Source organism: Alnus glutinosa, chromosome 7, assembly GCF_958979055.1.
Source record: "Alnus glutinosa chromosome 7, dhAlnGlut1.1, whole genome shotgun sequence".
In the NCBI taxonomy this organism is placed as follows: domain Eukaryota; kingdom Viridiplantae; phylum Streptophyta; class Magnoliopsida; order Fagales; family Betulaceae; genus Alnus; species Alnus glutinosa.
Window position 1 is genome coordinate 914,004 of NC_084892.1, and position 23,528 is coordinate 937,531.

Consider the following 23,528-nt stretch of genomic DNA (forward strand, 5'->3'; position numbering starts at 1 on the left):
TCATTTAAAGCACAAGAGACGCAACCTGAGTAGATGTATACAAGAGAAGAAACACCCAACTAGATCAAGAACGATGAATGAAAGAGAGCATAAAAATATACAAACTTAGAGATATTGAGAAGGGCGTTAATATAGATCCATTCGAAAGAGTAATTTAAGAAAACAAAGTTGTAGCTCTGAACTCGTCTTCTTGTAATCTTCGAAACTTCGAGTTACCTTAAGTTGTCAGAATTGTTGCATAATCTACTTGCCTCTGTCCATTATAGCCATTTAATAGTAGCTCATTGTTCTTCTCAGGTGAAAATTGGGGCAGTTCGTCCTACAGAGTTGAGAGCTATCTGTGAAAAGGGTCTTCTTTTGTTGACAATCACAATTCCTGAAATGGAGGTATTCCATTATTGGAAATTCTACAATGTTGAGTTTTAGTGTTGAGTCCACCTTTAGCAAGGGTTCTTGGTTTCTTCATGACTGGTAATGCTAAACCAACTCTAACCTCTTTCTTTTTATACTATTTGATTGTACAGCATATTCTTTGGCCTTTTCTGTTGAAGATGATTATTCCACGGGATTATACTGGAGCAGCTGCCACGGTAAGACTTTTTCTACAACTCGTTGCATATTCCTTACATGCAGGGAAATTGATTTCTGTTCTCAGGCTTTCAATGTTTCTTTCCATGTATGCCTCTGGTGTTTATGTGGGTTTCTTCTTAAATGTGATCCTGCCTTTTCTTGTTGGGAGTAGAAATTGTTAATGTCTGAATTATGATGCAATTAGTGTTAATGGTGGCTTGATGTTCTATATTGTGTTTAATTTTTTTTTTTTTTTTTTTTTTTTTTTTTTTTTTTTTTTTCATAATATCAAACACACTTGCCACTTTTACAGGTTTGCAGATGTATTTCAGAATTGTGCAGGCATAGATCTTCTAATAGCGATACTATGCTTAGTGAGTGTAAAGCTCGCTCCGATATACCAAATCCCGAGGTAGAATCTTTGCTGGTGTTTGTAATGTATTTAGTTTCTGCTTTCCTTGTCCACTATATTACAGTAATTTCAGCAATATGAGTGGTGCACATGTGTTTAGGAGCTTTTTGCTCGCTTTGTGGTGCGTTTGCATGATCCTTTGGCAAGGGAGCAGCTGGCAACTCAGATTTTGACGGTATGCAACTGTTGTCCATGACCGGTGTAAAATATGTATATGAACTTTTTTTTTTTTGATAAGTAAGAATACTTTATTAAAGAAAGCGTAACGCGCCTCTAAGTACACAGGAATAACCAAAGCTAACCCACTAAAACCCAATAGAACCAACAAAACCCGAACCCCTCGAAAACGAACTTTCTATATGTCAACAAAAATAAGTAAATTGAGGGAGTTCACTTTCTCTCGTCCTAGTCATATATCGAAACAATTTATGGGAATGACCTCTTTTGAATACCTATTAGCCATAGCAATTCTAAATCAAACTTGCAAAGGAATGGTGGAACGCTAAAGTGCATATATATCAAAACATATAGAAGTGGAGGTTTTTTGTATTCAATGTAAGGGGGAGCATTTGGATACGTTTTATATGGTTAGTATTCAACGGTTGGAACTTTGGGTTAGAAATTTGAAATTATATGATTTGTGTGTGTTTATGTGTATTATGTATGATATATGATATTGTTTTCACTATCATGCTCCTTAACATATTTTGTCTTTGAATAAACATTCTTGATTGACGAAATATCTGTTTACTTGTTTTTACTGACTTGCAGGTCCTTTGTTTTCTGGCTCCTCTCTTCCCAAAAAATATCAACATGTTTTGGCAAGATGAGGTATATTACTATGCGCACAACACTGATTTAAGCTTTCTAATGAATACAAACTGTTCTGTGGTGAGTGAAAAAAACTAATGAAGTGTTGTGGCCGCGTTTATGTATTTGATGCCAAAATAGAATAAAATTTCTATATATAAATGAAAGTGCCAACCATATATCAAACATTAGTAGATCTCTTTAACCATGATATTGGGTTAAAGTGGGTTATGTTCACTTATGGAAGTACATTGTGGGATCAGGGAGATCGTTGTCAATTGTGACAGGATTTTGATACATTTTAGATTTCCTAGTATGTGTCCTGGCCGTTCATTCACAAATTGGCAAGATCCATTGCAGTTAAGCTTCTTAATGTACACATCTTGTTGCGCTCTGTTATATCATCCTTTTTGGGGCACTTTTGTATACTTTCCGTGTATTAGGGTTGCACTCCTCTGCTTTTTTAATGAATTGAATTGAAATTACTTATAAAAAAAAAAGTAACATAAAATGATTTTGCATTAAAATCTAATTAATTTTTGTCTTTACTAAGCTCTAGATTCCGAAAATGAAGGCATATGTTAGTGACACGGAAGACCTAAAGCAGGATTCTTCCTATCAAGAGACTTGGGATGACATGATAATAAATGTAAGTCTCTTTTGACCTTTGAATTGTTCAGATGATCTGTTTCTCCTCTCATCAGCTTAGTTGATTAGCATCTTATAATTCCATTATAGTTCATATGAGGGATGTTGGAAATGACGTGTAAATCTCATTTTTTGAGTTTGATTTCAACGGCATTTGAACTTGGAGCCAATTCTTCCAAATAAGCAACAAAGAGGTTCCAGCAAAATGGTCTAAATTATTTCTGAAAGTTGTATAATCTGTATACTTCTTTTTGGGTTTGCTTGTATTTCGGGTTTAAGGTTTTGGGGGTCTTTTCATGTTTTTTGGGTGGGGGTATCTTCTGGGATGTATTTTGTAGTTTGGGCTTTATGGGAGAGTTTCTTCTGGATTTTGGGTTTTTGGGGCCTTCGGGATTTGTGTGTGCGTAGGTTCTTGTGGGTTTTCTTCTGTGGGCTAGCTGGGTGTTCCTGTGCATACTTCCTGTGTACTTAGGAGCGCTTTTCGCTTATTTTAATAAAGTTTTCTTACTTATCAAAAAAAAATTTAGCAAAAGACTGAGTTTACATATTTCTAAGATCCTTCAAAAGTAGATATGTGCTGGGAAACTAAGTTACCTACTTGTTACAATTATCTTCAACGTGTCTCTTTGTTTCTGGGTGACAGTTTCTTACAGAATCTTTGGATGTAATTCAAGACACCAACTGGGTGATATCTCTGGGAAATGCATTCACCAAACAATATGAGCTTTATACTTCTGATGATGAACATTCTGCACTTCTGCACCGGTATCAATACCTTTTTAATTACTTATCCAAAAAAAAAAAAAAAACCCTTTTTAATTCAGTCTTGCTCTTCTGGATTCAAGGATGCACAATTGAATTTGATATTGCTTTCTTGTGCACTGGAAGAGACATTAATCTCTCATTTTCTTCTCATTGAAGTTGTGAAGTGTTTGTTGAATACATGATGTATAGGGTATTTCCCTGCACATAAATCTTTGTTTCTAAATTTACTGGCACTTCCAGGAAACCTCTTCTGGCCATTATCAATCCAAGTGAGGTACCCCACCTTCGATCTAGGGAGTTGTGTATAAAATGGTTTGTTTTTTTGCAGGTGCTTGGGTGTGCTTCTTCAAAAGGTCAATGACAGGGCTTATGTTCGTGATAAGATAGATTGGATGTATAAACAAGCTAACATTGCAATTCCAATGAATAGGCTCGGTTTGGCCAAAGCCATGGGATTGGTACCTTAGAGTTCAGTTTGTGTTGTCTACTATTTCCATTTTGTAATGCATTTATGATTTATTGCTTTTGACCACTTCCAGGTTGCAGCATCCCACTTGGATACTGTGCTAGACAAACTGAAAGATATTCTAGATAATGTTGAGCAAAGTATCTTTCAAAGGTTTGTTCCTATCTTATAAGATGGAAATGTATTCTTGCCTTTTCTTTTTTTGGCTATACACATATATATATACACAAACATACATACATTTCATTTGAATTTTAATATTCTTCTCCCCTCCCACTTTTTATTTATGTGTGATTATGTGACACCCTAGACCCATATTGGGAAGATGAGTAGTTCACATAGAGAGTGTGGTTTATAAGAGATGCTCATGGGTGCTAAGTCCCACATTGCGTACTTATTTGGTAAAACTAGGGTTTACAAGTGATTATAGAGAAGCTCCAAATTAACTGGTCTTTTTGGGATAATAGCGCAGATGTTGCTAACACTTTTCCTCGGATCGTTATAAATGGTATCAGAGCCAAGCTATAATGCCATGCGATACTGACAGTACCGCATGACATGGCATTGACGAGGACGTAAGAGGTTTAAGGGGAGGAGATTGTGACACCCCGGTCCCATATTGGAAAGATGAGTAGCCTACATAGAGAGTGGGTGGTTTATAATTGATGCTCATGGGTGCTAAGTCCCACATTGCTTACTTAATAGGTAAAACTGAGGTTTATAAGTGATTTTAGGGAAGCTCCAAATTGACTAGTCCTTTAGGGGTAATAGTGCAGATGTGGCTAGCGTTTTCTTTTGGATCGTTACAGCTTATGTCTGTGTGATTGTATATCAATTAAGGATATTCGAGTGAACAAGTTCATTACTTCATCTATTGCAGGTTCCTATCTTTTTTCTCCGATAGCTTTAAAACAGAAGAGTCAGATGATATACATGCTGCTTTGGCTCTAATGTATGGATACGCTGCAAAGTATGCTCCATCAACAGTTATCGAAGCCAGGATAGATGCACTTATTGTATGATATCTTGTCTTTTCTCCTAATGCTTCATCATGGAGATCTGAGTACACTCTTGGATTAATGTATTTGGTTTGCCTTGTCTCTAATTAGTTTATTCCTTTTGCAGGGGACTAATATGCTTTCACGGCTTCTTCATGTTCGTAATCCTACAGCAAAGCAGGCTGTTATCACTGCCATTGATTTACTAGGTCTGTATAAGTTATGTGAAATATGACGCCTCAATATCCTGCAGCAGGCTGCAATTATTTTTTTCTTTTTGTTCTTTCTACACATGTATTGTATTTATATTCTTGGGTAATCATGGATATGTGGATATTGCCTGTTTGTCACTTATTTGATATCAAAGAAAAAAATTTACGAATGGATTTCAGCTGCCTTTTTTTTTTTTTTTTTTTGTAAATTTGAACTTTAATTTTTTGCATGGAATTTTGATTTGTTTGTATTTTCTTTTGATAAATCTGAAGAAAGGTTTGTGGTGATGGACTTGGTTGGAATAACTTTTATGGGGTTGCATTAGAGGTTGGGGTATGGTACAAGGATACTGTGCTCGTGAGGTACTCTCAGTGAGTTGTTCACTGGATGTCTATACCCATAGCATCATCAGGTTGTTCAATTGTTTCTTCTATTTGAGTTGAAGCAGGGATTATCACCTAAAGCTTTCACTAATGTGTATGTAAGGTTGAGAAATAGAAGAAATTGATTTGCTTTCAACAAGTATATCTTAATGGTTGAAAATCACAATAATATTACTATGACAATAAAAAAAGTGCAAATGTTAACCCCTTCTGAAAAAGGGTTGAAATTAATGTGTGATTTATTATCAAGCATCACGTTCCATAACTATCATGAAGAAGATATACATCAATATATTGCTATGCATGCTTGTTTATGTGGTGTGTGCATATCAGAGTGCATGCACACACCCACACCCACACCCACACCCACACATGGGGTAGTGAGGGAGAGACACTAAAATGTATCTGAAGTTATGGCTATACCATCTTGAGAAATATAAAATCACTATGAAACTTGCAATAAGGCAGAGAGGTGATTAGTTTTTGGCACTTGAAGAGTGGAAAATAATTTCATTTCTAAGGTTTAGCCGCTTTGTGCAAGAAAAATATCACATGCTGTTTTCTGTCTCAAGATTTTATGGTAAGCAACAATGGAAAGCTTTGGGTAGATCATGTGTAATGGATATATCAACAGTGGCTCTTGTGTAATGTATATGTTGGGTGGATCATGCGATATATTGAGGATTACATGCTGCCATTTTGAGTTTCAAAATATTTTGGGAAGTGTGCAAGGCCCATAGGCATTTGAAAGGGTTCATGGATAGGAGTTTAGAGCTGAGTCAATCTTTGACATTCTCAAGAAACAATAAGAAATCATAGATAGCCTCCAGATTCTTTTTATTGATCCTACATTGTCTTTGGGACCCGTTGAATTTTCTTCTAGTGAATGTAAAAATTGCCCCTTTCTTTATAAGAGCTGCCTAATTTTGTCAAATTACACATCACTTGGCATTTGTGTTATAAGCCATGCAGTACCCTACAGTTGGAATTTGATACTGATTAATGGTATTATGTCACATGTTCTGTAGGACGTGTTTTGAACTATTGAAATGATGTCATATTCTCTTTGCTTATAATCAATCTTATGAAGATGATGGCATTATTGTAATGTTGATAATGCAGGTCGTGCTGTCATTAATGCTGCGGATAATGGTGCATCATTTCCTTTGAAAAGAAGGGACCAAATGCTTGATTATACATTGACCTTAATGGGCCGAGAGGATCAAGATGACAATGAAGGCTTTGTTGATTCCAATCTTGAACTTCTCCACACTCAGGTATATTACTTGGTCAAATTATTATGTCCAGGTCTACAGATATGTTTTCTACTGAGCTTTTGTAGGAACTCTTCTGATTTTTCCTCTTTTTGGGGTGCTTCTGCAGGCCCTTGCTTTAAGTGCCTGCACCACCTTGGTTTCTGTGGAGCCAAAACTAACTATTGAAACACGAAACCTTGTGATGAAGGTACCAAATTTGTTAAATGAGATTACATGCCTTTAGCAATGGGAATTTTATTCGTCGGTAAAATTTTTCTGAGTCATGAATCTTTGACAAATATGACAGGCCACCTTAGGGTTCTTTGCTTTGCCAAATGATCCGGGAGATGTTGTCAATCCCCTTATTGACAACCTTATCACTCTTTTGTGTGCAATTCTTCTAACAAGGTATTCAATAATCAAGAGGGCTATGCTTTTCCTGAACTGCTTATTCTTCTGAAACATTATAGTTTCTTTGTCTTTAGAAGTTTGGGTCAAATGCATTACATAATAATGCCTTTTGAGCTTGAACACGATGGCTGTTTCTTTTATGTTAAGAAATCTCTCTCTCTCTCTCTCTGCACCTGGTAGCTTTTACAAACATATAGGTGATCCCTTCTTACTGATCTAATATTTACTGAAATAGTGAAGAGAAGCGGGTCGTATAGTTTGCTCCATTTACGTAGAACTGTATATATTTTGACTGGCCTTTTATGCTAATAGGTTTTTCTTTTGAGACCATATATAGACCTCTTCTGATTATTAAATTTTTTGACACTTAGTGGAGAAGATGGGAGAAGTCGGGCAGAGCAACTATTACATATGTTGAGACAAATTGATCAATATGTTTCTTCACCTATGGAGTATCAAAGGAGAAGAGGCTGTCGTGCAGTGTATGAGATGCTTTTCAAGTTTAGGATGGTTTGCATCAGTGGATATTGTACGCTGGGCTGCCATGGAAGTTGCACACATGGCAAGCAAGTTGACCGTGCTATACATGGGAATTTTTCCAACTTACCATGTAAAGACGTTTCCTGAGAGCTTCCCAATTATTTGTTTCTTTCACTATCTTATACCATTTATTTTTGTTCCAACTTCCAGCGGCATTTGTATTGCCAAGTCGTGAAGCGTTGTATTTGGGGGATAGGGTTGTCATGTATCTTCCACGTTGTGCAGATACTGATTCTGAAGTTCGAAAAGTTTCTGCACTGGTAAGTGATTGGCAAGCAACTTTAAAGGTCTCCAGTTGATTCTCTGTACTGCATTACTTACCATCATAGCTGGAAGTTTATAGGCTCCATAATTATTCTTTTTGATCTTCTCTTAAATTTGGTAAAAGTTCTCAATTTTTCTTTGGCTAGATCCTTGATCAACTCTTCAGCATCTCTCTTTCACTTCCAAGGCCTGCAGCTTCTAATTTTGGTATGGATATGGAAATGTCCTATGGTGCTTTGTCCTCCCTTGAGGATGTTATAGCCATCTTGAAGAGTGTAGGTTCATTCGAAACTCTTTTTATTCATTTTCTTGTCTATCCATTATCTTATTGAAGAGGATGATATTTGGTTTTTCTATATGTAACCAGGATACATCTATTGATCCATCAGAGGTTTTCAACAGAATTATTTCCTCTGTCTGTATTTTATTAACAAAGGATGAGGTGAGGAGCTGTTTATGTTAAATACAGTTGAAAATTCAGGACTGGCGCTGCAATAGGTTCTTCTTACTATTGAGTCTCTTGCAGCTTGTTGCTACCCTGTATGGTTGCACATCAGCTATATGTGATAAGATCAAGCAGTCAGCTGAAGGGGTTATACAAGCTATCATTGAATTTGTTACAAAGAGGGGAAATGAGCTGAGTGAAAGTGATATTTCAAGGTTTCTCTACTAAAAATTTGTATAATAGTGAAAGACTCTAGAATTTTGAACTTGTATACATGTATCTTCTGATAAAGATGGATTGCTATATTTTAGTAGGACTGATAATTTATATGCCAACAGGACCACCCAATCTTTGCTCTCTGCTACAGTTACTGTAACTGAGAAGCATTTACGCCTGGAAATTCTTGGTGCTGTATCCTTCTTTCATTTAGACTCATTAATCTGTTTGATGTTATAGTTGGCAGCTTTTTTTTGTTTACCTTTTTTTTTTCAACTGTCTGGCTCGGCTGGATTGACTATACAGTTGCCTTTTTTCTTTTTATTTTTCCTGTAGTTTCTTTATCTCTTAAGCATATCCTTGACTTCCAAAAGATTTCATCTCTAGCTGAGAACACTAGTTCACAAATTGTTTTTAATGAAGTATTGGCTGCTGCTGGAAGGGATATAGTGACAAAGGACATATCTAGATTACGCGGTGGCTGGTCAATGCAGGATGCATTTTATGTAAGTTCTATTTGATCTACGGTATGAAAATTGTTGTTGTAAGACTCGTTATTTATTTTGTATTATTTGTGATATTACCAATAACCCTAGGTGAGTATTATACTAAATTGTTTCTGATATCAGCAGCATCCTTAATTGAGTACTTAGATAATAATCAATTACACGATCTTCCGCTCAACGCAAATTCATTAACATACCAATCGTCTCCCTTCTTAAGTGATGATTAAATTCACCATTTCCTATCAATTTAAGCTTTTAGAATAAGTGGTGATTTAACATGATATTTTTTGATTAGTAAACTGAAATTCGTTGAAAAAGCACAAAGGCACAACCCAGCTGCAGAGGAAGTATACAAGAGATACACCCAACCAAGAGAAGAAAAAAGATCTAGAAAATCATGAAATATTAGAACAGAGGTCTTGAGTTCAAACTCTAACTCTACAGTTTACCTACAGTGAATAGTGTTTCCTGTGTTTCATGTCTCCCTCTCTTGTAAACGTGCAATTGTGTCATCTCCATGTGCATACATATTCCTATTGTATGTCTTGTTTGACTTTCTTTATTATCATTTCTTTTCTTTTCGATTCTCCATTTTTAAACTTTTATTTAATAGGCATTTTCCCAGCATTCAGTGCTTTCACCTTTGTTCCTGGAGCATGTGATATTTGTTCTTAGCCAGACTCCAATTATTAAAGGTGATTCAAGGAAAGGAGAGAACTCTGGCCATCTTGTTGATGGTCAGATAGAAAATGACATTCTGCAAGCTGCTATTTTTTCTCTCACTGCATTTTTCAGGTCTCTATTTCAGCTGTATTCATCAAGTTTATACTGTATTATACAGTTGAACAATTTGGTAACATTTCATGTTAATGCAGAGGTGGTGGTAAAGTCGGAAAGAAAGCTGTTGAACAAAAGTATGCTTCCGTTCTTGCAGAACTTACTCTCCAATTGGGTAGTTGTCATGGTCTAGCTAGCACTGGTCAGCATGAACCACTACGGTAAGGCATATCATGTACTGCTTCATATATCTTGGTAAACTCATCATGTACTGTCACAGTTGTTTAAGTTTGGTATTTTAAAACTCCCCTTTTTTTCAACTTCTGCAGGGCTCTTCTAACTGCATTTCAGTCATTCTGTGAATGTGTTGGAGACCTTGAAATGGGAAAGGTAAACAAACATATGTGCTTTGTAATCTATACTTGAATTGTTGGAGTTCGTAATATTAAGGGAAGGAAAGATGATTGGTTCTTTTTTCGTATATAGATTTTAGCCAGAGATGGAGAGCAAAATGAAAATGAGAGGTGGATCAATCTTATTGGAGACATAGCTGGCTGCATTTCTATAAAGAGACCGAAAGAGGTAATGGAATTCACATGGGATACTCTTTAAGCGTATTATACATTTTTGTTTACATTTATTTTTAGTTTGGTAGTTGAAAACCATAACAAACGGAAGGAAATGAATTATGAGAAATCAATGACCGGGTATAGGCCAAAAAGCGATTCATACGTATGGTTAAGCTCTTGTGAAATAGATTAGTTGGCAATAGAAGAATAGGTGATTAATCACCTTGCTTGTTGCTTTATAAGAAAAGAGAAAGGGGAAAATATACTTTGGCCTCCCAAGGACCCAAACTACCATCCTTTTTTCATTTATGATTCCAAACTATCAAGAGTGACATTTAGATACATCAAACTACCATCGTTTGTCAAAAAAGCACCTCCGTTAGCATCAAATGTTGAAGTACCATGTGACCACTTTGACGAAATTCTTCCTAAAATACTCCCACTTTTGACCCTTGAAATATTGGAATTGTCCTATTATAATTAGATAAATGCTATACACACTCTCACTCTGACACTCCCAGGTGCACATTCTTTGACGTGACAGTAAAAATCATCATTAGATTTTGGATGGATCAATATTGGATTTTGGATCCAATGGTAATTTTTACTGGCACATCAGGGAATGTGCATTTGGGAGTGTGTAGCATTTCTTTTATAATTATTAAAAATAAATAAATAAAATTGAACTTAAAGAAAAAAAGCTGAGCAAAACACAAGGGTGGCTGAACCACCCCCATAGTTGTCGGGGTTGGTTCGGCCACCTGACCTTTTTCAGTTGGTGTGGTCGAGTCACCCCTCATGGGGTGGTTCGGCCACCCTTTAGGTTTATTTATTTATTATTTATTTTTAATTTTGATTTTTGATTTATTATTATTTAAGAAAAAAAATATATTTTAGGAAGAAAGACAAAAGTTCCATCCATTTTAATGTCTGGCATTGACATAGTGGTTTTTTTGACAAGCAATAGTAGTTTGACTTATTTAAATGTCACACTTTTTTTTTTTTTTGATAAGTAATTGCAATTATATTAAAAAGCGCAAAGGGGCGCAACCCTTATACACGGGAAGTATACAAGAGAACCCCTAACAGGGATGAGCAGGGAATAAATTTAAAAATTCTACATAAGTAAAAGAACTCAAACTATGATGGGGCGCTATCCAAGAATATAAAGTATTGAGCAACCGCTTCCGAAGCTCCACCATAGATGTCTCTACATCTTCAAATAGCCTAGCATTCCGCTCCCTCCAAATACACCACAGCAAGCATAAAGGAGCTAACCGCCAAGCTTCAATAGCTAGACCACCCCCAAACGCCGCCCCCCAACAACTCAGCAACTCCAACACCGTACGTGGCATAACCCACTCGACCCCAAATAAGGTAAGGACAAAGCTCCAAAGAGCCTGGGCTACCTCACAGTGAAGCAACAAATGATCAATAGACTCCCCACTCTTTTTACATAAACAACACCACTCAATTACTATCACCTTCCTCTTACGCAAGTTATCATGCGTCAAAATTTTGCCCAAAGCAGCTGACCAAACGAAGAAGGCCACCCTAGTTGGAGCCTTAACACGCCAAATATTCTTCCAAGGGAAACACGGGACAACAGGGCCACCTTTCCTAATAAGCTCTTTGTAGAAGGATCTCACCTCAAATAGACCTTTTCTAGAGGGATTCCACACTATCCTGTCACCCTCCCCATGCCGAGCCGAACTGGAGTATAGACGATCGAAGAAAGAAATGACCATATCCACCTCCCAATCCTGAATATGTCTCGTGAAGAGAACATTCCACTGAATAGCCCCATTATGAACCACCAAATTATCTTCTACCGTCGCATCTTTATTCCTTGCTATACTAAAAAGAGCTGGAAAGCATTGCTCCAAGGATCTATCCCCACACCACCTATCTTGCCAAAAGTTAATATTTGATCCATTCCCCAGTTCGAACCGAACAAAGTTACGAAATTCCTCCCACCCCCTCCTAATATGCTTCCATACACCTACTCCAAATGAACCCGAAGCCTCTTTCGAACACCACCCCCCCTTTAAACTCTCAAACTTGGCATCAATCACCAATCGCCATAAAGCCTCTCTCTCCCTACCATATCTCCACAACCACTTACCCAAGAGAGCTCGATTGAACTGGATGAAATTGTGAACTCCCAACCCACCTGTAGGCAAAGGTGTGCAAATCTTGTTCCAATTAACTAGATGAAATTTGGTCTCGTCACCAATGCCACCCCACAGAAAATCCTTACGAATTTTATCAAGACGATTAGCCACCCTCACTGGGATAGGAAACAATGATAAATAATAAATGGGGATGTTGGAGAGCGTACTATTAATAAGAGTCAACCGAGCACCCTTTGACAAGTACATCCGCTTCCACCCCGCCAACCTCCTTTCCATTTTTTCAATAACACCATTCCAAATAGAAGTGGACTTGTAAGGAGCACCCAACGGCAAACCCAAATAAGTCATAGGCAGAGAAGCAACCCAACAACCAAGAAGATTAGCCAGCCTTTCGACATCCTCTACTCCACCAATAGGGACGATTTCTGATTTCTCTAAATTAATTCTCAAACCAGAAACTGCCTCAAAACATAAGAAAATACATCTCAGATGTCGAATCTGTTCTTCTTGAGCGCCACAAAAGATCAAAGTGTCATCCGCAAACAGCAGGTGATTCACAACTACGGCCTCGGTATCCCTGGAGCCCACTGAGAACCCAGTCAAATTACCCTGATCCAAAGCGGCAGTCAACATCCGACTCAAAGCCTCCATAACCACCACAAACAACAAAGGAGAAAGAGGATCTCCTTGTCGCAACCCACGAGAGCTACTAAAAAAACCGGCTGGGGTTCCATTTACAAGAATAGAAAATCTCACCGTAGATATACAAAAACGTATCCACTTCCTCCATCTTTCCCCCAAACCACATCTCTGCAACAAATAAAGCAAGAAATCCCAGTTCACATGGTCATAAGCCTTCTCCAAATCCAGCTTACACAGAAGTCCAGGTTCCCCCGAACGAATATGACTATCCACACATTCATTTGCAATAAGCACAGAGTCTAATATTTGCCTACCACCAATAAAAGCATTCTGAGTGTTGGAGATAATCTTGGCCACAACGGACTTAAATCTGTTTGCAAGAACCTTTGAAATAATCTTGTAGATCCCCCCAACCAAGCTAATAGGGCGAAAATCTCTCACATCCATGGCAGCAGTCTTCTTGGGAATCAAAGTGACAAAGGTAGCATTCAGACTCTTTTCAAACTTGCCTCGATCATGAAATTCTGCAAAAACATTCATAATGTCAGTTTTTAAAAATCCCCAACACTTTTGAAAGAAAGCCGCAGTGAATCCGTCAGGGCCCGGCGCCTTATCTCCATTCAAGTCCCTGATAACATCCCACACCTCCTTCTCCTCAAAAGCTCTTTCTAGCCAGGTGCTCTCCTCCTCATCAATGGATAAAAAAGAAAGGCCCTCCACCCTAGGCCGCCAGGAACAGTTCTCTGAGTACAGCTTACTGTAGAAGTTAACTAAATGCTCCTTAATCTCCGTAGGATTTCTTGAAATTATACCGTTAATATTCAAGGAATCCATATGATTGAATTTACGATGTGAGTTGGCCACCCTGTGAAAAAATTTTGTATTCTTATCCCCCTCCTTTAACCACAAAGCTCTAGACTTTTGCCTCCAGCTCATTTCCTCAAAAAGAAGGGTCTTCTCCATCTCTCTCGCCATATCCACCCTACGAATTTTTTCGTCCTCCTCAAGACAGCGACATTCTTCGATTAAATCCAGCTCTCGAATTCCCTCTGCCTATGAGAGTTCGGGGGGCCAAAATATATTTTCCCCTATAATAGGACATGTGACTTTGTACTTTCTTCCTTTTCCTTTACATCTAGTCACACACCAGTTTTCTTCTTTGGAGCTATAGGGAAAGTCAGGGTTTTGACACTTTTGATCATGACTCCAGCCGAGAAGTGATATTGCAAGATGGAGATGGGGAACTCAAATAAGAAATGAAGGGTTTGCAAGAGAAAGACACAATAGATTGGAATTTATTTCCATCTCTTAGAATATACTCTTTATGATTTGCATGCTTGAATTTACCTTCCAAATAAAAGTGATTCAATTCTAGTCTTGAAGCAGCCAAAGTTTGACAAAGTTGGTAGTGGAAACCTTTATATTCCTGTATTGAGTTCCATAACCTGTCATAGGAGGTATTCCTCTTTTGAAGTCACTGGAGGTGACATCAAAGTTAATGCATAAAGCTTCATTGCATATATTATTTCCATTTAAAGTGGTTGGGGCTTATATGGTGTTGGTCATAGACATTTTTAACTTTGAAAACCTCACTGAACCTTATTCTAACAAGGTTGACCAAATATTTAGTTATAATTCATACCAACTGCGGCTTTATTTAGCATTACTCTAAAATATTTCCAATGTTTTGTAATCTTGTGATTAATTGCGTAGGTTGAAAGTATTTGTATCATTTTGAGTAAATCCCTAAATCGACAGCAAAGATACCAAAGGCAAGCTGCAGCTGCTGCATTGTCAGAATTTGTTCGTTATAGGTATATATTAAATGGTCTACATACACATTGGTGCTCTCTTTCTTTCTTCGATTTTTTTTTTTTGGTTGTATAGAATGCTATCATTGCTATTGCTATTATTCTAATTGTCTTGTGGATGTTGTGATTGTTGCTATTCATCTTGCAGTTGCCCGTTGCTTTTTTTTTTTCTTTTTTCTTTTTATTCAAACTTTTGTCATGTTAGGAAGGTAAGGATAATGATGAGAAAAGATGGGGATGGAGTGAGATTAGGGTGTGTTTGGCAAACCATTCTCAATTTTTTTGGAATAGTAATAAGAATTGATTGATGTGATATTAAGGTGAAAAGAGTTTCAATTTTTTTTGGGAGAGAAAAGTAAAGAAAGTTGTTTGGTAATGAGAAATAAGAAGTTTGACGTTTTTTGAGAGAAAAATAAGAATTGATTGATGCGATATAAAGGTGAAAGAAGTTTTGAATTTTTTGTGAGAGAAAAGTGAAGAAAGTTGTTTGGTAATGTGAAAAAAGGAGTTTTTATTTTTTATTTTTTTAGAGAAAAAAGAAAGGAAAAAAGAGTGGGTTGCCAAATGGGCTCATTAATTCCCAATATGATGTTTAGGATTGCATCCCTTTGTTGCTCTTGAAAAGGGGTTGGAAATTGGTAGACCATGTGTGTTTGAAGTGGTAGAATGTGGGGAGGTGAATAGGACCACCGCATCAAGTGATCGATGAAGAATTGCATGTGTCTGTGTATGGGTCTCTTCGCTAGGGGAAGATGTTTCTTGTGGTGAAGGGCTTGATTAATTTGGGAATATCTCTTTCAGCATTTTTGTGGATTATGCTTGTTTAGGCCAAGAAGGGATAATTTTCTCCAATGTTGTTATTGTTTATATTTACGAACTCCGTACCATGTAGCTAGATGCCTAGCCCCATGTGATTTATTTCAAGTATTTCATAGGCCCTACTCTTATATTCTGACTTGTCTGTCCCTTTTGGCTTCTTTTCATATCAAGTAGGGCCACACTAAATTTTTGGAGCCTGTTGAGCATTTTTTTAAGCTATTTCCGAATTTCAATTATTTGTGATTTTTTAAGCTGTTTCTATCATTTGCTTATTGTTAGCTTAATATTTTTTTCTCCCCTTTTCGTTATGATGGTTAAATAGTTCTGTATCTATGATGTCAAGTTATTATATTTAAAATTCTCAATAATGCAGTGGTGGATTTGGTGCCCTATTGGAGGAGATGGTGGAGGTGTTGTGTCGACATGTATCAGATGACACTCCAACTGTTAGACGCCTGTGTTTGAGAGGACTAGTACAGGTTTTATATGTTATACTAACTTTAAGATTGTCTCATGGCATTCATTTACATGGGGATAAATCGGAACTATTTGTATGCTTATTTTTCATTTATTTATTTTGAATTATTAAAAAAAAAAATTAAAATTTGGTTTGCACCATTATCTTCTGTTATAATTTCTTGAGTGACAGAAGGGAATTGTTACTTTTGCTGAATACTGGAGCTGTATATGTTTTGCACATTTACACTCGCATGCAACTTGCAGGAGCTCAGGATCAGGGGCACCCAAGTACACTTACATTGAGCCTCTATATGTTTTGGCATAAGATCAAAATTACTGTTTTAGAAGAAAATGGATTTATGTAGATAAATTTTTATGATGTTAAGTGCTTCATGTCTAGAGAAACAGAAGCTTTAGAGAATTGTGGTTTTTAATTTGGTTTTGCGAGCTGTATTGTTATAGCTTCTCCATACCCAAAAAGCATGTTGTGTTATATTTCTATAAAACTGGATATGCATCTGCATATGTTTCTGATTTCTTTTCATCCCAAATGTTAAGACATTTCCAAATTCTGGATATGCAGATTCCATCTATTAATATTCTGCAGTATACATCTCAAGTGCTGGGTGTAATATTAGCTTTACTCGACGATTTAGATGAACTTGTGCAGTTAACTGCAGTGTCATGCTTGCTAAAGGTGAACTCCCTTCTTTGCATGCTCGCGTTTCATAGAACAATCTCTGTTGAATATTTGGTTTTTTTTCTTGTACCCTGCAATCTTGATTCATTTGTTTTGCACTTTCTTTTGACATGTAGATACTTGAGTCATCACCCAGTGATGCAGCAGTGGAACCCATTTTGCTTAATCTTTCTTTACGGCTCCGCAATCTTCAAGTGCGTCCCTCTACTCTTTGAAATATTAATTAAAAAAATTGTTGTTTTGGTTCTTGACATCTCCATTGTTATCACTATGTCGTTCTTTAGCTGATGATATGTTTCCAAATTAAAATATCCATTATTGCCACTTTTGTTTGTGATTATTATGGAGGCCTTAAGTAGGATGTTTGCTACAATGGATAAACGGTTTTCGGTGGGATTGAGAAATCATGAGGCGATGGTGGTCTTACATTTGTTGTTTGCCGATGATAAGTTAATTTTTTGTGAGGCTAATGTGGAGCACTTTCGAAATTTGAGAATAATTTTTTTTTTAAAAAAAAAAAATTATGTTTTGAAGCTGTGTCGGGGTTAAAGATAAACTTGTCTAAGTTAGAGATTGTTCCTGAAGGCAATGTGGGGGATGCAGAGGTTTTGGCTAGCATTCTTGGGTGTGGGGTGTGACGGTGTTGTACTTCGCTAACATCAGGAGGTCTAGGGGTGAAAAATATGATTCAGTTTAATCAAGCCCTTTTGGGGAAGTGGATGTGGAGGTATGCGACGGAGAGAGGCTTTGTGGAGAAAGGTAGTGAGTATTAAATATGATAGTACAATAAAGAGGTTAGGGGCCATATGGCGTGGGCGTGTGGAAATGTATAAGGAGGGCAGGGGACGGTTTTGCTAATTATGTGAGATGTGAGGTAGGAGATGGATCTCGTGTGCTGTTTTGGAATGATTTTTTGTGTGGGGAGCAACCTTTGAAGGTCTCATTTATGGAATTATTCACTATTGCTTGTGGCAAGGATGCGTGGGTGGGAGAATAATATGCAGCTATAGAATGAAAACATTTGTTGGAATATTATATTTACTAGACCGGCGCATGATTGGGAGGTGGAAGTGGTTTCGGGGTTCTTTGAGATGTACTCTCAAAGAAAGAGGCATGGAGGCAAGGATACAGTTTGTTGGATTCCATCTAAAAGGAAAACATTTGAAGTTAAGTCGTATTATTAGGTATAATCTAATAATGTAAGGTCCAATAGCCCTTGGAAGAGTATTTGCGAAGTTAAGGCGCCCCGAGAGTATAGTTCTTTGTTTGGACTGTGGTTTTTAAGAAAACCTTAACTTTGGATAATTTACGATAGATGAATGTTATTGTAATGGAGTGGTGTTGTATATGTAAAAAGTGTGAGGAGTTTATTGATCATTTATTCCTTATGAATTTGCAATTGAATTGTGAATGCGATTCTTCAGCTGTTTGGTGTTGATTATTGGGTTATGCCTTGAAAGGTGCATGATTTTGTTGGGAAGTTAGAGAGGACAATTGGGAACTCGTCATGCTTTGCAAATCTGGAGGTTGGCTCTTTTGTGTTTAATGTGGTGTCTTTAGAGAGAGCAGAATGCAAGGAGTTTTGAAGATTGTGATAGTGGTTTGCTAGAGATAAAGAAGATGATGCTACAATCCCTATATACATGTAAAGTGGTCTGGAATAGTCTGCATGTCTCTGATTTTTCTGAGTTTTTGGAGTTTTGTGCTTATTTTTCTATATTTTAGGGGTTCTCTTGTATACTCCCTGTGTACTCAGGTTGCGCCCCTCTGCGCTTTGATTGAATATACATTACTAAACAAAAAAAATTAAAATCTCACTTGCATGAAGCTCCCCATCCCACTTAATAATTTTTTTTTTCTGCTGAAAGTATATTATATGATATTTATCAAAAAATAAAAATAAAAAAAAAATTCTGGAATAACACTGGAATATTTTTCAACGTTTCATCACGTTGCTGATAGTCACGGATATCAGGGGTTGGTTCATATCAAGGTTGTTAGTGTTTTGAATTGTTTGTAGTATCTCCATGTTGGTGATTCTCACTCAGTGGACTGGGAACTCTCTCGCTAACCCAACCCAGGGTTAAAAATTTTGTGTTGTCATTTGGATACACAAGGAAATCAGCAGTATATCTTAATTTTATAATGTAATAACTTGCTATGAAGCTTCTTGAAATTCCACCGAATTGCTGGGACCTACAGCTTAATTACTTGCTAGCTCAGCATTAGTGAAAATAAATCAGTTCATAGTTGTCTTACTGCAATTAAGCAAATCGTATCCAGCTTGGGACATGAGAGTTGATTTGACCAATGTTTTGCATTTCATTTTCCATGTATACCATGGATGCTAGCTTGAAATGTGCCTATTGCTATCTAACGCTAAACAGTAGGATAATCTTCAATATTTTTTGGTACAGATATGCATGAACACAAAGATGCGAGCCAATGCTTTTGCAGCATTTGGAGCATTAAGCAACTATGGATTTGGGGCACAGCATGAGGCATTTCTTGAACAGGTCTCTTACCCAGTGTGATTTTACCAGCTAATTTATCCATGGCATTAGTCTTTCTAGTAGAGAAACTTTGGATTTGTGGATTTGCAGCAGCATTTTATCAGTCTAGCTTATGAATGATTCATATTATCTGTTTATTTATTCATTTTTGTATCTTGAGGACATAGTTATGATTCATTTTCTGTTGATGGATAAGATGTTAACTCATTATGTGTGTGCGTGTTGTTATTAGAGTTAGGTAGGGAAATTGACTATGTTAGTCCATGAGTTTTGAGTCTTCTTCAAATTGTTTCCTGAGTTTCAATTTTTATCTTTTAGCTATTTGAGTTTGTCCGCCTTCTGATTCTGTTGTTTTATCAACGGAGTCCATGTAAAATTACAGTTATGCCCTTTTTCAGGAGGAAAAAGAAAAAGAAAAAGAGAAGACGATAAAAAATGAAGAGCCACCCCCCTAACTGATGGGGTGGCTCACAGGGGTGGTCGTGAGCCACCCCCCCCTTTTTTTTTTTTTTTTTTTTGGAAAAAAGGTAGAATTGTATTTTATATGAGCCTCGTAAAAAAAATTGACAGAATCCATATGGAATTAGATAGAAGAATCGTTTGATAATGGGGGGACAAACTCAAAGAGATAAAAGATTAAAATAAAAACTCAAGGAGCGATTGAAATAAAAACTGGATTTGGAAAAAACATATGATCACGTGAATTGGGATTTCTTACTTTACATGCTTCAGAGGTGTGGGTTTGGGGAGAAGTGGAGGGAATGGATTTATTTTTGCGTTTCTACTGTAAAATTTTCCATTTTGGTTAATGGCTCCCCTACAGGGTTCTTTAAGAGCTCGCGGGGGATTAGGCAAGGTGATCCTCTTTCTCCTTTGCTGTTTGTGGTGGTTATGGAAGTGCTTAGTAGGATGTTGAATGCGTCTATGATCCAAGGTTTGCTGTCGGGTTTCTTGGTGGGCATCAGGGATAGTGAAGCTTTAGTGGTGAATCATTTGCTGTTTGCGGATGATACCTTAATCTTTTGTGGAGCACAGGCCGAACATGTTTGAAATTTGAGATGTACCTTCCTTTGTTTTGAAGCGGTGTCAGGGTTGAGGATCAATTTAGGCAAATCTGAAATGGTCCCTATTGGCGAGGTGGAAGATGTGGAGTCTTTGGCACATATTTTGGGCTGTAGAATTGGGTTTCTGCCGATGACCTATTTGGGTATGCCGTTGGGGGCGCCGTTCAAATCTATTTCTATTTGGAATGAGGTTATTGAGAAGGTGGAACGAAGGTTGGCCGGCTGGAAGAAACTTTATTTATCCAAGGGTGGTAGGGTGACGTTGATTCACAGTACTCTCTCTAGCATTCCTACATATTATCTATCTCTGTTCCCTATTCCTGTGAGTGTAGCTAAGAAGTTGGAGCGGCTCCAAAGGGAGTTTCTGTGAAGTGGTATGGGGGATGAGTCTAAATTTCATTTAGTAAATTGGCATCGTGTCTGTGCTCCAATCAAGGCTGGTGGATTGGGCATTCGTAATGTTATTAAGTTCAATCATGCCTTATTGGGGAAATGGGTCTGGAGGTTTTCTCAGGAACGCGATGCGTTGTGGAGATCGGTGATTGAGGTGAAATATGGGAGTGTGAGGGGAGGTTGGTGTTCACTACCGGTGACGGGACCTTATGGTGTCAGTGTTTGGAAGTTTATTCGAAGGGGGTGGGATAATTTTGTGAAGTATTTGCGTTTTGAGGTGGGTGATGGGTCTCATATTCGTTTCTGGCATGATGTATGGTGTGGGGATAGGCCTCTCAAGCTCTATTATCCAGCTTTGTTTACTATCGCGCGTTCTCCTGATGCTTGGGTGGTGTATAACTTGTCGGTGGTAGGAGGTGTGACTCATTGGAATGTTCTTTTTACGCGCTATGCTCAGGATTGGGAGGTGGAGATGGTGATGTCCTTCTATGAGCATTTATACTCTATTCGGGTTTGTCATGGGGAGGTTGATAGGGTGGTGTGGACTCTTTCTAAGAGGAGGAATTTTGAAGTGAAGACTTTCTATAGAGCTTTAGTTTGTCACGAGGCGGCTTCTTTTCCGTGGAAGGGTATATGGCGTGTTAAAGTTCCAAAGAAGGTGGCGTTCTTTGTTTGGACTGCGGCTTTAGGAAAGATTTTATCTCATGACAATTTATGTAGGCGTGGTATTGTGGTGGTAGAGTGGTGTGTTATGTGTAAGAAGCATGGGGAATCCGTTGATCACCTTCTTCTTCATTGTGACGTGGCTCGGGTTGTTTGGAGTTCTTTTTATAGCTTGTTTGGGGTGGAGTGGGTTATGCCTAGTAGTGTCTTGGATTTATTGAGTGGGTGGGGTACTTTGCTGGGTCGTGGTACTGTTAACCGGATTTGGAAGCAGGTTCCTTTATGTGTTTTGTGGGGCCTGTGGCGTGAGAGAAATTCTAGGCTTTTTGAGGATGTGGAGGTTCCGGTGGGGGCTCTTTGTAGAAATGTGCTTCATATGTTATATCTTTGGGTGTCGGTGCATAGCCCGGGGAGTATGTCGTTTGCTGATTTTTTACTTTCTTGTTCGTTCATTTCCTCTAATTAGGGGCTCTTTTTGTATACTTCCTGTGTACTAGGGTTGCGCCCCTTTGCGCTTTTTAATGAATTTTTACTTATCAAAAAAACATGGCATAGTATGATTTTTTTGCACTTTCTTACCCATTGGTCAATCATTTCTAGTGCATATGGGTATGACCTTGAGATTCACATTTTTTGTTGTTGCATTTTACCATTCTCAGGTACATGCTGCCATCCCCCGATTGGTTCTGCATCTTCATGATGATGACATTAATGTCCGTCAGGCATGCCGGGTATTTTCTTACAATCCTTTTTGTTCTCTTCGCATGAACCCTACTTGGAGATTCTTTAATGTGACTGACCCTATCTCTCTCTCTCTCCCCGATTAACAGAATACTTTTAAACGGATTTCGCCCCTGTTGGAAACACAAGGATTGGTTTCCATGTTTAACACACATTGTTTCAATTCTGATCACCGGTATGCATTAAGAGATCTTTAAACAATTGAGTTCTGAAACAATGTAAATCCATCCTATGCTTCATTATGATGGAAAACAGTCCAATATAGTTTATTGTCCCTTTCAGAGGTGACTATGAGGACTTTGTCAGAGATCTTACAAAGCAACTTACTCAACATCTTACCTCCAGAGTTGATACTTACATGGCATCAACAATACAGGTTCACATTCGCTGAAATGCTCTCATATTCAATAGGAAGTGATATTGTCTTGGGTCATTTGGTAATTGATGGTAATGCAATGTTAACTCAATTTCAGACTAGCGTCAATCCTATTAAGGTTAGGGAACAATTAAATCTTTCTTTTTTTGCCTGCTTTTGTCAAATCCCGCATCTTATTTTAGGTCATGCAGCTTCATGTATTTTCTTGAATCGCCAGAGCTGTTTTTTTTTTTTATTCCTTAAACTTGAATTTCTCAAATCCCCTTTCGTGCAGTCATTGTTCTCTGTAACAAAACACCCACTATCTTTGATCACTCATCTTCAGTTAACGGCACCTCTAGCTTCTTGTTAATGAAGATGTTTCAGATATTCATGGCTCTCGGTATCTTAACATAACCACTCCCATATTATGGCCATTTTATATGCCCTGTATGAGGATGACGAAGAATATATAATATTTAGTATCTTGACTGAAGTATGTCATGGAAAGATTTCTTGATTGGTATGCATGGTTTAGTCATGAATTATGTTGCCTTATAGCCATCTTGTACACGTTTCCTTCGGTTATGAATGTTTTGCTTAGGATTAGCAGGAATGAGAAAACATGGAACATTCATGTTCTTTTTATTGTGCGTAATCAAAATCATTAGCAATATCTTTAGTTTTAATTCTTAAATATGAGTTTATCAACTTTGAGGTAAAGTTCATGTTGCTGGAACTAGGGAAAATACTTAAGTTTCATAGGGTCGTGTTACCTTTTGCTTAAAAGTGAAGCACATTGATACCTGAGTTGTTTCCATGTGTGCTGAGGCAGGCTTTTGATGCACCGTGGCCAATAATTCAGGCAAATGCTGTTTACTTCTCCAGTAGCATGCTCTCTCTTTCAGATGATCAGCCCATTTTATCTCGTTACTATACACAGGTATTCTTGGATGTAGGTACCAGATGTTAGGTGTTATAACT

The 23,528-nt window shown here is 37.6% G+C and overlaps 1 protein-coding gene across 3 annotated transcripts in view; it reads left to right on the forward strand.

Moving 5' to 3' along the window:
• The window catches only part of LOC133872372 (protein SHOOT GRAVITROPISM 6), a 36,473-nt gene that overhangs the window by 12,307 nt on the left and 638 nt on the right, over positions 1 to 23,528 (forward strand). For all 3 annotated transcript variants that reach the window (XM_062309870.1, XM_062309871.1, XM_062309873.1), the window contains 34 exons: positions 298 to 387; positions 525 to 590; positions 884 to 982; positions 1,083 to 1,157; positions 1,754 to 1,813; positions 2,352 to 2,441; positions 3,084 to 3,205; positions 3,534 to 3,663; positions 3,745 to 3,824; positions 4,552 to 4,687; positions 4,797 to 4,878; positions 6,388 to 6,542; positions 6,649 to 6,729; positions 6,829 to 6,929; positions 7,304 to 7,542; positions 7,623 to 7,732; positions 7,883 to 8,011; positions 8,104 to 8,178; positions 8,263 to 8,396; positions 8,520 to 8,592; positions 8,772 to 8,903; positions 9,517 to 9,698; positions 9,779 to 9,901; positions 10,010 to 10,070; positions 10,167 to 10,262; positions 14,740 to 14,840; positions 16,030 to 16,135; positions 16,699 to 16,812; positions 16,932 to 17,009; positions 19,233 to 19,331; positions 22,108 to 22,179; positions 22,279 to 22,364; positions 22,472 to 22,565; positions 23,380 to 23,487. In XM_062309870.1, coding sequence (XP_062165854.1) covers positions 298 to 387; positions 525 to 590; positions 884 to 982; positions 1,083 to 1,157; positions 1,754 to 1,813; positions 2,352 to 2,441; positions 3,084 to 3,205; positions 3,534 to 3,663; positions 3,745 to 3,824; positions 4,552 to 4,687; positions 4,797 to 4,878; positions 6,388 to 6,542; positions 6,649 to 6,729; positions 6,829 to 6,929; positions 7,304 to 7,542; positions 7,623 to 7,732; positions 7,883 to 8,011; positions 8,104 to 8,178; positions 8,263 to 8,396; positions 8,520 to 8,592; positions 8,772 to 8,903; positions 9,517 to 9,698; positions 9,779 to 9,901; positions 10,010 to 10,070; positions 10,167 to 10,262; positions 14,740 to 14,840; positions 16,030 to 16,135; positions 16,699 to 16,812; positions 16,932 to 17,009; positions 19,233 to 19,331; positions 22,108 to 22,179; positions 22,279 to 22,364; positions 22,472 to 22,565; positions 23,380 to 23,487 — 3,579 coding nt within the window. The remainder of the gene's footprint in view (positions 1 to 297; positions 388 to 524; positions 591 to 883; positions 983 to 1,082; positions 1,158 to 1,753; positions 1,814 to 2,351; positions 2,442 to 3,083; positions 3,206 to 3,533; positions 3,664 to 3,744; positions 3,825 to 4,551; positions 4,688 to 4,796; positions 4,879 to 6,387; positions 6,543 to 6,648; positions 6,730 to 6,828; positions 6,930 to 7,303; positions 7,543 to 7,622; positions 7,733 to 7,882; positions 8,012 to 8,103; positions 8,179 to 8,262; positions 8,397 to 8,519; positions 8,593 to 8,771; positions 8,904 to 9,516; positions 9,699 to 9,778; positions 9,902 to 10,009; positions 10,071 to 10,166; positions 10,263 to 14,739; positions 14,841 to 16,029; positions 16,136 to 16,698; positions 16,813 to 16,931; positions 17,010 to 19,232; positions 19,332 to 22,107; positions 22,180 to 22,278; positions 22,365 to 22,471; positions 22,566 to 23,379; positions 23,488 to 23,528) is intronic.